At 45.7% G+C, this 16,783-nt stretch overlaps 1 protein-coding gene across 3 annotated transcripts in view; it reads left to right on the forward strand.

The window, feature by feature from the left end:
- LOC143766667 (uncharacterized) overlaps positions 1-16,783 on the forward strand; it is a 41,333-nt gene that overhangs the window by 22,127 nt on the left and 2,423 nt on the right. For 2 of the 3 annotated variants that reach the window (XM_077254516.1, XM_077254517.1), the window contains 5 exons: positions 3,154-3,304; positions 3,436-3,615; positions 3,699-3,822; positions 3,902-3,999; positions 4,198-4,288. In XM_077254516.1, the coding sequence (XP_077110631.1) occupies positions 3,227-3,304; positions 3,436-3,615; positions 3,699-3,822; positions 3,902-3,999; positions 4,198-4,288 (571 nt within the window). In that variant the 5' untranslated portion in view covers positions 3,154-3,226. Of the gene's footprint in view, positions 1-2,687; positions 3,305-3,435; positions 3,616-3,698; positions 3,823-3,901; positions 4,000-4,197; positions 4,289-16,783 lie in introns of those variants that run through there. The other variant, XM_077254515.1, reaches the window with a different exon arrangement.

The following is a 16,783-nucleotide window of genomic DNA, read 5'->3' on the forward strand; positions in this document are numbered from 1 at the left end:
CACTGTGGGCCCCCGGTCATGTGACCGGGTCATGTGATGTTTTCTAAAAAATCACCATCTCTACATGTCTGACAGCCATTCCATTCCAGAGTCAGTTCAATTCCAACCAAAGTACACCTCATTCTACTTAATATGGTTCGGATTAGGTGATCAGCTGAACCAAGTCTTATTTAACGAGGGAAAGTATAAAAAACACTGTTGTGGTCTTCACAATCCTCTTGCAATAGGACAAGCTGGATGACCAAACAAGTGCTAGAAATAGTCCAAAATTAATTTGAATTAAAAAATAATTTTTAACCATGTCAAAAGAGCTGAAAAGAAAAGTCTTGAGTGAGGAAAAGTGGGTCAATTCTGGCTTTACTAGTAGACTGAATGTAGTCCATTACAACAAGGTCAAGCAGCAGACATTGTCGACAACAGAGCTACAGACCGGCAGAGGGTGAAAGCGACTCTCCACTGATCGGGATGACCGTCATCTTATTCGAATGTCACTCAGCAACCCCAGGATGACATCAAGTGACCTACAAAAGGAATGGCAAATGGCAGTTGGGGTGAAGCGTACGGCAAGAACAGTTCATAGCAGACTCCTAGAGGCAGGCCTCAAGTCATGTAAAGCTAGAAAATAGCCTTTCATCAATCAGAAGCAAAGGAGAACCGGGCTGAAGTTTGCCAAAGACCCTAAGGATTGGACCATAGAGGACTGGAGTAAGGTAATCTTCTCTGATGCGTCTCATTTTTAGCTTTGCCCAACACCTGGTCGTATAATGGTTAGACGGAGACCTGGAGAGGCGTACAAGCCACAGGGTCTTGCACCCACTGTGACATTTGGTGGAGGATCGGTAATGATCTGGGGATGCTTCAGCAAGGCTGGAATTGGGCAGGTTAATCTTTGCGAAGGAAGTATGAATCAAGCTGCATACAAGGTTATCCTTGAAAACCACCTGTTTCCTTCTGCTCAGGCAATGCTCCCTTACCCTGGGGGCTGCTTTTTCCAGCAGGACAATGCCCCATGCCATAGAGCTAGGTCAATCAATGTGTGGATGAAGGAGCACCACATCAAGACTCTGTCATGGCCAGCCTAATCTCCAGACCTGAGCCCCATTGAAAACCTCTGAAATGTAATCAAGAGGATGATGGATACTCACAAACCATCAAACAAAGGGTCACCCAAAAGCAGTGGGAAAGACTGGTGGAAAGCATTCCAAGACGCATGAAAACTGTTCATGGTTATTCCACCAAATATTCATTTCTGAACTCTTCCTGAGTTAAAATATTAGTATTGTTGTTTCTACTTGAATAAGAATTTTATTTTCTTTGCATTATTTGAGGTCTGAAAGCACTGTTTCTTTTTTTATTATTTTGCCAATTTCTCATTTGCTGAAAATAAGTACAGTATTTTTAGCTTGAAATTTCAGAGACATGTTGTCAGTACTTTATAAAATAAAACAGTGTACATTTTACTCAAAAAACATACCTATAAAGAGAAAAATCAGAGAAACTAAAAATTTTGCAGTGGTCTCTTAATTTTTGCCAGAGCTGCATATATAAAATTTAAAACCTAGGTGCGTCTTGTGGGCCAGTGTGTCTTATAATCCAAAAAATATGGTAATTTCTGACCATGGTGTTTTTGAAAACAAAAAAGCTTTTATAAAAGCCTCAAACTTCTGTGTGTGAATCAGACATGAGATCTGACGTGATAGAAGATTACAGTGCGAGGAAGACTGGAAACCTTCATATAGACGGCTGGTGGGGATGGAGTCAGTGATGGACTCTGGACAAATATGTTTCTAGACCCGTAGTAGAAGATGATGTCATCCTCATCATGAAGTCGTTATTTCTCCTGTCACGTGTAATAAATTTATCTCCTGCAGTATTGTTAATGCCGATTCCAGCGTCTGTGAGACGAGAATTAGCGTTATGGAAGATGAGTCTATGAGAAACGTATTCAGCTGCCGACTCCGAGGAACAAACTATTGGTTGTCTGTGGCCTAAACTTTATAGGTTTTATTAGTAGATGTCAGAGAAAAAACAATGTTGTAAAATAATAAAAATATACCATATTTTTCGGACTATAAGATACACCGGACCATAAGACGCACCCCAAATTTACAGAAGGAAAATAGGGAAATAAAAATGAGTCAAATTGTGGTCCATCATACAGTCCGAATTCAGCTTATCGTGGGAAATCAGTAGCGCTGGTGGAGGGTGGTCACAGAGGGTGTTCGGTGGTTTGGCAGTGATATGACTCCTATCGCAGACTGATGCGGTAGGTTCTGTGGTTCTCGTGGTGCGGTGGCTCCTCCAACATTTTCTGAAAGCCCGAAGCACCCGCACATCCCTTGCTGTGAAGCAGTGGCCTCTGGGATATCCCATCCCAGGCTGATGCGGCAGGTTCATCGATGCTAAGGGTTGCAGGGGCTTCGCTGTCATTTTGTGAAAGCCCTCAAGCCCCGCACACCCCCACTGCTGCGATGCGGTGACCTCCGGTAAAATGGCCTCTGGGAACATGCCGCTGCAAATTGAGATCTTGGCTCCAAGATTTCATCTCCCAAGATCTCAATATGTGCATGTGCCAACCAGTGGACATTTTACCAGGGGCTACCGCATGGCAGCAGTGTGGATGTGCAGTGCTCAGGGCTTTCCAAAAATGTTGGCGGAGCCCCACACCACTGCACGCCGCTGAATACTGCCGCACCAGCCTAGGAAGGGAGTGGGATCTCCCTGCAGTGCCGGACCGCCGTAGAATCACCCGACTCCTACTGCCATCACACTAATTGTAAGCATATTCCGACTAGAAGACGCACCCCCATTTTCCACCAAAAATTTTTTGGGGAAAAAGTGCATTCTGTAGTCTGAACAATACGGTAATTGCTGCTTGGGTCCCTGCCAGACTCTGTATCTTCTGTTCTTTCCCAACGAACTTGTGATTCCTACAGCAAATTAATTGCCGAAGCAGTGAGTGACATAGCCAGTGATTGGTTGCATGGAGGAGATTTCTTACTCAGTAACTCAGCTTATGTTCCAGTCCATACAAGACTAGAGAATACAACATCTACAGGTTCTGTCTTCTGAAATGTTTCCCTTGTTATCTCCAGTAATTTTATTATTAGAATTCTTTGTAATGATTCATCCTCTCATCGTCTTCCTATTCAGGTCCCTACAATATCCGATCCTTTCAGTAGACATCTTCTATATTAAGATAATTTTTCTTAACTACCCATCAAGAATGGATATGAAGAGGGACAAGATGGCCGAGAGGATATTACACCTCACCCTAGAGATCCTCTTCCGTCTTACTGGAGAGGTGAGAGATTTTGATAGCGTCACATTACATAATTCTTATTTATGGCAATAAAACTGTTGGACAGAACTCAAGAGGTGAGGGATCTGGAAATGTCTGTAGTGAGATTTATTAATGTGTCTCTCCTTAATCAGGATTACACAGTAGTGATAAAAAATTCTAATGAGCGCTGTCAGACCCCTGTGTCTGAGGGATGGGAAAGACCCCTGAGCCCAATCACAAAGCCTCCACCTCACCCACTGATACATGAGGACATCAATGAACAAAAGATCCTAGAACTCACCTACAAGATGATTGAGCTGCTGACTGGAGAGGTGACACTGCTGGGAATGCTGGGACATTATACAGTAACACTATGAAGGGATCAGAGTGATGACGGTATCATTGTATGTGTCAGATTCCTATAAGGTGTCAGGATGTCGCTGTCTATTTCTCCATGGAGGAGTGGGAGTATTTAGAATTACACAATAATCTGTATGAGGACGTCATGATGGAGGTTCCCCAGCCCCTCACATCGCCAGGTAATAGGATTAAATACACACGGCCTATAATTATCTGTATGTAAGGAATGAATTCAGTCCCTGTGTGTGTTTCCTCCAGATCTATCCAGTAAGAGGACAACACCCGAGAGATGTCCCTGTCCTCTTCTTCCACAGGACTGTAAACAAGAAGATCCCAGTGTTCCTCAGGATCATCAGGTAGATGGAGAGAAGGTGTCATGAGATCTCTCCTATTATGAGTAGACGGTGGGGAAGGTCTTGTGCTCAGTCTTGTTTTATCCACCAGTATTACATGTTTCATACTGGTGTCATGAGAACGGTGGAGATGGCAGGATTAGAGCTGATCATAGATGTGACTTCTCCATCTGTCTGTGACTTTTACAATATTTATTTCAGGGTGAAGATCTGACCCATATTAATACTACAGAGACATATATGAGGGGTGATGAGCGGTGTAAAGAGGAGATTCCTACATATGACTACCCAGGTGAGTAGTGACCACTAACTACAGAGAAGTCACAGATTCTTCTCAGTCACCGGCTGTGGCTGCTTTATCAATGGTGTAGTTCGGACGTGGCACAGTCATGTGATCCCCATTTTGCCGGTAGAGCATAACATTCTCCTCCATCCAAAAATGTTTAAATGGCTTTGTGAAACTGTTAAAACCCTTTTGTATAGCGCTTACAACCTGCAGGTGTAAGGCGGCCAGGGTGGTAGTCGTGGCAACGAGCTGTAGTGTTTCCACACCCTGGCGCCCCACAGATGAAATACAGAGTTCTTTCTGTTGTGTGTGTGTGATGTGTGCAGCAGAGTACTCATTCAGTTCCCTCGGTTTCTTTCACTCCAGCTTCAGGATTCCAGGTTCCATAAAACACTGCAGCATCACAGTCCTTTTCAAACAATTCAACTTTACTGATAACATGGGCACCCATCACTTTTGCAGTACATTTCACACAAAGCATCATATCTTGCACTTTCCCTTCCTTCTGGGCAGACTCCATTTCCTCTATAACCTCTCCTTCTCTCCCGGCAATCCATGCCATTTCTGTGGACAATCCGTGTACCTTCCGTACTTCCTGCATCACCAGCTCCTTGCCAGCCCCTTGTCCGATTCCATCTTGCAAAGGTGCCAGGAGTTCATCTTACTGACTTCCACCCCAGTTTTAGACCCCAGAACCGCCCTGAGGATGATCCTATTGAGCTGATGCCTGACTGTACTATTCTCCAGCACCTTATTGCCATCCGCAGCTTTACCCCCATGACCTACAGCTGTCTCATACACTGCATGCACCCTACCCTTGGCAAGGCTGCCCGGGTGTCTGTCTCTAATCAGGAAGTATCCTGATTATACTTCCCTGCTCCTTGCTGTACCTCCCCTTTAGTTAACCCCTATGCTGCCTACCTCCTGCTCTATTCTATGTTATCATCTATCACTACTGTGCCCCCCTCTATTCTAGCCCCACTACAGTTCTAGCCTATCCTATATTCTATTCTAACCCCAATCCTATAAACAGTACCCATTGAGTACATTCACATTATGGTATATAAACATTACATCACATTGCAATATATGAACAGTCATACACAGTGAGGTGCCACATGTGAACGTGCGAACAGAGTCCAGGAGAGAGAAGGCACACGAGGGTCCCAGCCACCTTCTTACACAGGATCCACCAGGGATTATATCACGCTGACCGTTACCTGCCCAGGTCTGTAGACTTCAAAGCCAAATAACAACGTACGTAGAATGTGCTGACAAGATATTATGATGGCCTGTAAGTGAAAGCGGAGGGTAATGATGCTGTTGGCTTCCTAGAACCCTGATATCTTATGAATCTATCTTCTCTCCCTTCTGTGCTGCTGAATGTGCTCATATGGTCCCTACAAGACCAGGTCCAGTCTTTCTGGACAAACTTCACTTTTATGATCAACAGCATTAAATGTGCAGTGAGGCCAAGTGTGAATTTCTGTACAATATCAACAGAGTTTCCCTTTCTCCTGACTTTTCAATTTGTATTAAAAACTAACTAATTTCAAGGAGGATTGTGATAAACTACATAAAAAACATTACACCTGTGCCATGATATATCTCTAAGCTGTGCGTGGCTGATGGCTGTAATATACATTTATTCACGCCTGCAGGAGATGTGTTGGCTCCAGTCCTGGTTTCATAGATTCACCCCACGTCATAAATTCCATTATGTTTTCAATCCTAAGGAATTCAGATTACTGCACAATCTCTCCTGAAATGGGGGCACGAATACTTTCTCTACTCTTCTGGTCAGGACTCATAGTATCTCCAATGGTCCACCATAAATGAGTGCAACTCCAGTTTAGTGTTGGAGTTCTCCCCTCGTACATACTTTTTTATGGGGAGATGTAACACATTTTTAGTTCTATGTTTTTTTTGTGTTTTTTTTTAACATGTTCATTCTGGTTGATAGTTTGATTGTGGTAGGATCAGCCTGCCTCAGTTAGGTGAGTTTGTAAGTTTGGAACTCCCTGGTATTTATTTATTTATTTTTTTTAAAGTCTCCATTACCTCTTCCAGATGTGGGAGATCTAAATTGAAGATGCCCCAGCTCTGCAGTATTATAAAAAGTTCTCTTTAAATGTCTAATATTTTTTCTTGAAACTCATCTGATAGAAAATATTGGCCCTTACGATAGTTTAGATTGCCAAGAGCCACCGAGCCCCATACTCTAATTACTCCAGAGAGTTGATACCACTACTCATATTTTACTGATGGAGACTGTTGGTTTGAACATTTTGATAGATGTGTTATTGTCCATAGTCAGTTTTTGACTACAGTAGTTACTGCCCAAAATACTCCCATTTTTGACATCTGACATGTCGCTTTTTGTGGTGATAACTTTGGAATTCTTCACAAAGGATAATAGGAAACAAATGGACCTCACAAATTATTTTCCAACATCTCTTGAATCCAACAATACCCTGTATACGGTTGTACACTACTGTCTGGGCACATGGCAGGGTTAAGAAGGGAAGGAGCGCCATTTAGCTATTTGAATGCATATCTTGTTGGAATAGATTCCAGACACGATGTATTGGTTCCCTGGCAGCTCAAAATATGGCTACCACAATCAGGCTTGGCACTATCTACTCAGCTTTGCAGATCCCAAGGATTGCCTTGCTCAACATTCTTTACATGGATCTGTTCTTACACAGAGATCCCTAGGCTTGGGCCATGGTGTTACCTGCTGTTCTGTGGAGTGAGGTGGGATGACGAATAGTCAAGTAGTTGGGTCAGATCCACGAGAGCAGAGAAAATACAAAATCATAAGAAGCAAGATTAGTCACTAAGGAGTCACAGCAGCTTAGCACAGAGGACTGAACCAGAGGAGAACAAGGCTGTATCTGGCATCTTCCTGCAATTAGGTTTGAGCTTTAGTAGGGTGGGGTGCTTTCCAATTGGCGAAAGCAGGAAGCAGATTACTCCAGATGGACAGCACACACACCCATAATGCCTGACTGGATGGCACTACAGTTCACAGCAACCCCAATCTAAGTGGCTGAGCAGAGCCTGCACCATCCAGAGCTTCTGGTTCCGATATCTCTTCCATCCCCAGTGCTGCCTGCAGAATGAATGAGGCCATGCCTGGTGACAGAAGTAGAGGTGGCAGGTGTGGATCCCAGGCGAGATGCTACACACCATTTTCACAAGCCTTAGTATGACACAATGCAGAAAACCAGAGCAGTTTAAAACCTCATAAAGTAACTCCATTATGGAAATGATAATGAGTCGCCCCCAGGGCAGTGGGGTACTCCGTATCGGGTCCGGTCTCGAGGGGGAATGTCACGGTGGCTGCGACCCGGTCCGTGGCCCTGGGCCTCAACGTTAAAGGGGAACGGTGTTTTAAGGGAAAAGTGTTTAAAGTCTGTCGTTATGCCACCTGTGGAGTTCGGTCAATAGTGGGACTGACTGACGCTGCATTAAGGCCATGTGCACACGCTGCGGATTCCATTACGGAATTTTCCGCAGCGGTTTTGATAAATCTGCAGTGCAAAACCACTGTAATTTTTCCTGCAGATTTATTGTGGTTTTTATTGCGGATTCCGCTGCGGGTTTTCACCTGCAGCTTTCTATTGGAGCAGGTGAAAAACCGCTGTGGATTCTGCACAAAGAATTGACATGCTGCGGAAAATAAACAGCTGCATTTCCGCGCGTTTTTTTTCCGCAGCATGTGCACTGCGGATTTAATTTCCCTTAGCTTTACATGGTACTGTAAATGCATGGGAAACCGCTGCGGATCCGCAGCTGCGAAAATGCTGTGGATCCGCAGCAAAATCTGCAGCATGTGCACATACCCTTAAGGAGTCCTCTGGGCAGGGCCGGCGTTTGGCACAGGCAGACCAGGCAGACCCCTGGGGCCCCCACCTACAAGGGGGCCCCTGCATCTGCAACCCCTGTATGAAGTGCTCAGAGAGTGTTCAGCGGAGAATAATGCTGTGCATTGCTTTGTAGTCTCAGAGCGTCTCTCTCAAACCCCCCTTGAGACCCCCTCAGTGCAGTGATTTACTCACTGTGGTCTTAGAGCTCTGTGCTGATTGCTGTAGGATCAGGTTTCACAGTCACATACAGCATGGATCAGCATAGGCTCTGACCAGTCACTAAATCACTGCTGGTAATCTGACAGGGCGACCTGCTGTCACTACTGTCTGGATGACACAAGGCAGGAATATTGTCTGCTGAATCAGGGCATTTATTATATAGAAATAAATGAAGGGTAAACCATACACATATATAGTACAAGTGTGCATAGGAATCAGCTTTTTTGGTGCATTTTTTTTGCAGCCAAAACCTGCTCTCTTGGCAGTAAAAACACTGCTTTCAAAACACCCATTCTTTAGGGTATGTGCAGAGGATCCGGAAATGGCAGCCCCTTGGATGCAGTGGAAATGTTCTGCGTCCAAAGTGCTGCCATGTTTTGAACACAGGTGATTCCGCGTGTGTTCATTGATCTGTGCAGAATCACCGCGTCCTATACATTGCACTGGAGAGATTTCTCTTGTAGAGACTCGCGCCTACGCCATATAAATTGGCATGCTGCAGCCTGGACAGACGCGCCCCATGTCCGTCTCCGCAGGTGAGGTGCAGGTGTCAGTGTACACACAGTAGAGATGGAATTTCTTGGCATCCCATCCACTATACTGTAACATCTGGCCGCTGTGGGTTAGACGCTGCACAAGTGCACAGCAGCCGACTCGCAGCATTTACTGACTGTGGACACACACCCTTAGAGCTTTTGCTGTTTGTTTTTTACAGTATGCATTTTGTCTACAGTACATGTTTAATAAAGTTAGGTTTATTCACAAAAAACGCAGTGAAAAACAACGTTGCAGCAGTTTTTTTTAACTTTTTCATTGCTTTCTACGGGTGAAAAAAATTGCTGAAAGCGACACGCTGCAGATTTAAAAAAGGCTGCAGTTGTGAAATTCAGTCAGGAGAAAATGAAAGGGTGTGCAGGAGATTTCTGAAAATCGCAGTTTTTGCTTGTGCTGTAAAATGCTGTAAACTTCTTATTTGCAGAAGAAAGAGATGCAAAAATTCTGCATATGAACATGGCGAAAAGCTGCTTTATAAAGTGCCAGCAAAACATAGGAGATTTCCGAAATCTCCTGCAGGCGCTTGTTTGTTTTCTGACTGGATTTCAGACCTGTAGCGCTTTTTAAATCTGTAGCGGGTCAGTTCTTTCAGTGTGTTCTCACCCGTATAAAGCAATGAAAGAATAAAAAAGCTGCAGATATTGCAACGGCATTTTTCACTGCAATTTTGTAAGTGGTTTTGGTGAATTAAACTATTAGGTCTCATTCACATGTTCAGTATTTGTAATGCAGAAACAGCAGTGGAACAAGGAGGCTATGTGCACACATTGTGGAATCTGCTGCGGATATTTCCACGCAGATTCCTAAAAATCTGCAGGTAAAACGCAGAATTACCGTGTTTTTTGTGCGGATTTCGCCTGCGTTTTTACACCTGCAGATTTCTATTATGGAGCAGGTGTAAAACGCTGCGGAATCTGCACAAGTAATGGACATGCTGCAGGAAATACCACGCAGCGTTTCCGCTTGGTATTTTCTGTAGCATGTGTATGGCGGATTTTGTTTTCCATACGTTTACATGGTGCTGTACAACGCATGGAAAACTGCTGCAGATCGACAGCAAAATCCGCAGCGTGTGCACATACCCTTAGAAACACGTCACCACTTCTGAATTTCTCACCCTCCTGGTTTTGGCTTAGGCTACTTTCACACTAGCGTCGGGAACAACCCGTCGCTGCGCGTCGGGCCGACGTTCCCGACGCTAGTGTGGTCTCCGCCGCACAACGGGGGCAGCGGATGCATATTTCCCACGCATCCGCTGCCCCATTGTGATGTGCGGGGAAGTGCGGGGAGGTGGGGGCGGAGTTCCGACTGCGCATGCGCGGTCGGAAAAAGCGGACCGTCGGGAGCAAAAAACGTTACATGTAACGTTTTTTTCTCCCGACGGACCGCTACCATACGCCCAAACGCCGCCAAACGCATTCACCGTTTGGAAATGCGTCGCAAATGCGTCGCTAATGTTACTCTATGACGAAACAACGTATCCAGCAAAAACTTTTGCTGGATGCGGCGTTTCGCAAAAACGACGCATTTGCGACGTATTGCAGTTAACGCTAGTGTGAAACTAGCCTTACACATACTGATGTGAAATACTGACCAAATACTGATCGTATGAATGTGGTCTTAAACATACTGGAGACAAAGCAAACATCCTCACTCCAAAAAAAAGCTGAAAAAAGACACAAAACAAGCGGAAAAACAGGTGCTTTGAACACAACATTTTTACTGCTAAGGCCGGCGTCACACATGCGAGTTTTACGGACGTAAGAGCGCAGAAACTACGTCCGTAAAACTCGCATTACATACGGCACAATGATTCTCAATGGGGCTGCTCCTATCAGCCGTATATTACTGTTCAGTATTATACGGCTTTCTACGGCCGTACAAAATCGCAGCATGCTGCGTTTGTCAGCGTATTGCGCAAAAAAAAATCGCCAATGAAAGTCTATGGGGGCGAGAAAAATACGGATTCCACACGGACCAGCAGTGTGACTTGCGAGAAATACGCAGCGGTGTTAGTGAAAAGTCGGTAATTGAATTGCCGGCTTTTCATTTCTCCTGCACAAACCCGACATGATATGAGACATGGTTTACATACAGTAAACCATCTCATATCCCCCTTTTTTTGCATATTCCACACTACTAATGTTAGTAGTGTGTATGTGCAAAATTTCAGCGCTGTAGCTGCTAAAATAAAGGGTTAAATGGCAGAAAAAATTGGTGTGGGCTCCCGCGCAATTTTCTCCGCCAGAGTGGTAAAGCCAGTGACTGAGGGCAGATATTAATAGCCAGGAGAGGGTCCATGGTTATTGGCCCCCCCGTGGCTAAAAACATCTGCCCCCAGCCACCCCAGAAAAGGCACATCTGGAAGATGCACCTATTCTGGCACTTGGCCACACTCTTCCCACTCCCTGTAGCGGTGGGATATGGGGTAATGAATGGTTAATGCCACCTTGCTATTGTAAGGTGACATTAAAACAGATTAATAATGGAGAGGCGTCAATTATGACACCTATCCATTATTAATCCAATTGTTGGAAAGGGTTAAAAAACACACACACACATGATTAAAAAGTAGTTTAATGAAATAAACACAGCGGTTGTTGTAATAATTTATTGTTCTCTCAATCCATTTCCAGGCCCTCGCTTGGCAAAATAATAAACGCACAAGATACATACCTTCAGATGTCCGGTCACGTCCAACAAGGTAATCCATCTGAAGGGGTTAACTAATATTACAGGCACGAGCTGCGATAAACCACTCGCTCGTGTCTGTAATCCCCCAGGTGCTGAAAGGAAAGCTGGATCTGTACTTACATTATAAATTATTACAACAACCGCTGTGTTTATTTCATTAAACTACTTTTTAAAGGGCCACTGTCACCCCCCCCAGGCGTTATAAACTAAAAGAGCCACCTTGTGCAGCAGTAATGCTGCAGTCTAACAAGGTGGCTCTTTTAGTTTTTGATTAAGTTATTACCGCAATAAAACGTTTTAAAAATTGGCCAAACGTACCAGATATTGTATCTGGAGGCGGTCCGAAGCGTCCTCTATCAATCCCCCAACTGCCGTCACTCTTCTCTTCAGGGCCGATGGTACCCGCCCCCTTCGCGTTGTTGTTTCAAATCCGGCACCTGCGCTGTGCGTGCCTGCCTGGGGCCTGCGCAGTCTTCTTTGGCCGTCATCACTCACGCAGGGTGCCTGACTGCGCCTGTGCGGGCAGTGCGGCCGCCCTGTTACTGAATCCCCGCCCCGCACTGTGTTATTCATTATGCACACTGCGGGGCTGGGGTTCCTGGGAAGGCGGGGGAGCGTCAGAGATGGGAGAGCGTCCGAGATGGGGGAGCGCCTGAACAGCGCAGTGCGCATGCCCAGGAACCCCAGCCCCTCACTGTGCATAATGAATAACACAGTGCGGGGCGGGGATTCAGCAACAGGGCGGCCGCACTGCCCGCACAGGCGCAGTCAGGCACCCTGCGTCTGAGCTGTGAATGACAAAGAAGACTGCGCAGGCCCCAGGCAGGCACGCACAGTGCAAGCGCCAGATTTGAAGCAACAACGCGAAGGGGGCGGGTACCATCGGCCCTGAAGAGAAGAGTGACGGCAGTTGGGGGATTGATAGAGGACGCTTCGGACCGCCTCCAGATACAATATCTGGTACGTTTGGCCAATTTTTAAAATGTTTTATTGCGGTAATAACTTAATAAAAAACTAAAAGAGCCACCTTGTTAGACTGCAGCATTACTGCTGCACAAGGTGGCTCTTTTAGTTTATAACGCCTGGGGGGGGGGTGACAGTGGCCCTTTAATCATGTGTGTGTGTTTTTTAACCCTTTCCAACAATTGGATTAATAATGGATAGGTGTCATAATTGACGCCTCTCCATTATTAATCTGGCTTAGGGTACTGTCACACCGTGCAATTTTCGTCGCTACGACGGCACGATCCGTGACATCGCAGCGTCGTATGAGTATCGCTCCAGCGTCGTAGACTGCGGTCACACTTTGCAATCACGGCGCTGGAGCGATGCCGAGGTTCGCTGGTAACCAGGGTAAACATCGGGTTACTAAGCGCAGGGCCGCGCTTAGTAACCCGATGTTTACCGTGGTTACCAGCGTAAAAGTAAAAAAAAACAAACCATACATACTCACCATCTGATGTCCGTCAGGTCCCTTGCCGTCTGCTTCCTGCTCTGACTGAGTGCAGCCGTACAGTGAGAGCTGCTGGTGACGTCACTGCTGTGCTGTGCTCTCACTGTACGGCCGGATCTCACAGTCAGGGAGGGAAGCAGACTGCAAGGGACCTGACGGACATCAGATGGTGAGTATGTACGGTTTGTTTTTTTTTACTTTTACGCTGGTAACCACGGTAAACATCGGGTTACTAAGCGCGGCCCTGCGCTTAGTAACCCGATGTTTACCCTGGTTACCCGCGAACGCATCGCTGGATCGCTGTCACACACAACGATCCAGCGATGACAGCGGGAGATCCAGCGACGAAAGAAAGTTTCAAACGATCTGCTACGACGTACGATTCTCAGCAGGGTCCCTGATCGCTGCTGCGTGTCAGACACTGCAAGATCGTAACGATATCGCTAGAACGTCACGAATCGTACCGTCATAGCAATCAAAATTGCACTGTGTGACAGTACCCTTAATGTGACCTTACAATAGCAAGGTGGCATTAACCCTTCATTACCCCATATCCCACCGCTACAGGGAGTGGGAAGAGAGTGGCCAAGTGCCAGAATAGGCGCATCTTCCAGATGTGCCATTTCTGGGGTGGCTGGGGGCAGATGTTTTTAGCCACGTGGGGGCCAATAACCATGGACCCTCTCCTGGCTATTAATATCTGCCCTCAGTCACTGGCTTTACCATTCTGGCGGAGAAAATTGCGCGGGAGCCCACGCCAATTTTTTCCGCCATTTAACCCTTTATTTCAGCAGCTACAGCGCTGAAATTTTGCACATACACACTACTAACATTAGTAGTGTGGAATATGCAAAAAAAAGGGGATATGAGATGGTTTATTGTATGTAAACCATGTCTCATATCCTGTCGGGTTTGTACAGGAGAAATTAAAAGCTGGCAATTGAATTACCGGCTTTTCACATATATCGCGCTGAATGAAATCTAAATACAGAATATATATATGTGTCTCAATGACATATATATATATATATATATATATATATATATATATATATATATATATATATATATATATATATATATATATATATATATATATACTGTATCTATGATTTACCGAACATTTGAGCACATAAATCCATTAGATGTCGGTTTTGCAAGCCTGCGCGAAAATCTCGCAGTACGGATGCCATACGGATTACATACGGAGGATGCCATGCGCAAAATACGCTGACACACCCTGACTACGGATCAATATTTTGGGAACATTTCTCCGTAGTACGGACGTATAATACGTGGCGTATTGTCTTACGCCAAGTGTGACGCCGGCCTAATAGAAAAGGTTTTGGCTGCTGAAAAAAATGCTGCATGTGAACATAGTCCTACTCTGAAGCGCTATGGCTGTCTGTGGTGTTACATAGGACTGCATGTGATATATACTAAATTATCTGTACTCAGAGAGTTATCACTGCTATCTCTGGTGTTGCATAGGACTGCAGGTGACATCTAATACATTATCTGTACTCAGAGAGTTATCACTGTATTATCCGTGGTATTAAAAAAAATTAAGAGGGGGTTGGGGGCAACTTTTTGTCTTGGGGCCCCCAATCTTTTCTGACCCTAGCAACACCCCTGCATACAGCTAATAGTGGCAGACCTGTTGGCCGATATAAGGCCCCTCCACCAACTGTGTCCGCATCTTGCTCATGTAATGTAACCTAAATGTTTGTGTGATTTTACAATGTTATCATTTGGGGCCCCACTTTAAATTTTTGCCTAGGGCCCCACGGTGGATTTTTTTTTTATAAAAGTCATATTGCTATTTGAACATTTCCATTGAAGAAGAACTCACCACCTCTCGTGGCAGCCTGTTCCACTCATTGATCACCCTCACTGTCAAAAGGTTTTTTTTTCTAACATCCAATCTGTGTCTCCTCCACTTCAGTTTCATCCCATTGCTTCTAGTCTTTCCTTGTGCAAATGAGAATAAATCAATAAAGCTATTTTTACATACCGTATATACTCGAGTATAAGCCGACCCGAGTATAAGCCGAGTCACCTAATTTTACCTCAAAAAAGTGGGAAACTTATTGACTCGAGTATTAGGTGGGTATGCATTGTCCCCTCATCCCTATCCTTGTATGCGTGGCTCCTCATCCCTATCCTTATATGCAAGGCTCCTCATCCCTATTCTTGTATGCGTGTCCCCTCATCCCTATCCTTGTATGCATGGTCCCATCACTATTTTTGTATGCGTGGCCCCATCCCTATCCTTGTATGCGCTGCCCCACCCCTATCGTTGTATGCGCAGCACCATCCCTATCCTTGTATGCATGTCCCCATTCCTATCCTAGTATGCATGGCCCCATCCCTATCCTAGTATGCATGGCCCCATCTCTATCCTTGTGTGCATGTCCCCATTCCTATCCTAGTATGCATGGCCCCATCCCTATCCTTGTATGCATGGCCTCATCCCTATCCTTGTATGCATGGCCCCATCTCTATCCTTGTGTGCATGTCCCCATTCCTATCCTAGTATGCATTGCCCCATCCCTATCCTTGTATGCATGGCCCCATCCCTATCCTTGTATGCATGTCCCCATTCCTATCCTAGTATGCATGGCCCCATCCCTATCCTTGTATGCGCGGCACCATCCCTATCCTTGTATGCACGGCCCCATCCCTATCCTAGTATGCATGGCTCCACCCCATCCTTGTATGCGCGGCACCATCCCTATCCTTGTATGCACGGCCCCATCCCTATCCTTGTATGCATGGCCCCATCCCTATCCTTGTATGCGCGGCTCCATCCCTATCCTTGTATGCGCGGCCCCATCCCTATCCTTGTGTACGCGGCCCCATTCCTATCCTTGTATGCACGGCCCCATCCCTATCCTTGTATGATTGGCCCCCATCAAAAAAAAACAAAAAAAAATTACACTTACCTTCCTTTGCTCCCTCGCAGCGTCTTGTCTCGATGCCAGCAGCTGCTTTATGCTTGTAAGCATTGCATGGCAGGGACGTCATGCGCTGCTCACAAGCAGAGCACAGCTTCCAGAATACTCACCGCTCCCAATGCCGGAACTATGTGTGTGGGGCAGTGAGTATTAATTAGCACACAGCGTCAACCGCCAGGCGGTCATGTGTGCCGCTACTTCAGAGAAATTAATATTCAGAATGAATATTCATCTCTGTTAAGTTGCGGCACACGTGACCTCCCGGCAGCTGCAGGACCGGCAGCTGCAGCTGACACTGCGCAAGCTATTACAGAGAAATGAATATTCATTTCTTTTTCACAGCGGGCACCGGAGTTAGCTGCAGCAGCCGGGTCCTATCTCTGTGACCCGCTGCTCCGCCGCTGCCTCTCCCCCTCCATGTTCTGGACACCTCACTCGAGTATAAGCTGAGGGGGGTGATTTCAGCACAAAAAAAATGTGCTGAAAACCTCTACTTATACTCGAGTATATACACTCACTGGCCACTTTATTAGGTACACCATGCTAGTAACGGGTTGGACCCCCTTTTGCCTTCAGAACTGCCTCAATTCTTCGTGGCATAGATTCAACAAGGTGCTGGAAGCATTCCTCAGAGATTTTGGTCCATATTGACATGATGGCATCACACAGTTGCCGCAGATTTGTCGGCTGCACATCCCTGATGCGAATCTCCCGTTCCACCACATCCCAAAGATTTCATGTTGTTTATGCC

The sequence above is a fragment of the Ranitomeya variabilis genome, chromosome 4 (genome assembly GCF_051348905.1).
Source record: "Ranitomeya variabilis isolate aRanVar5 chromosome 4, aRanVar5.hap1, whole genome shotgun sequence".
In the NCBI taxonomy this organism is placed as follows: domain Eukaryota; kingdom Metazoa; phylum Chordata; class Amphibia; order Anura; family Dendrobatidae; genus Ranitomeya; species Ranitomeya variabilis.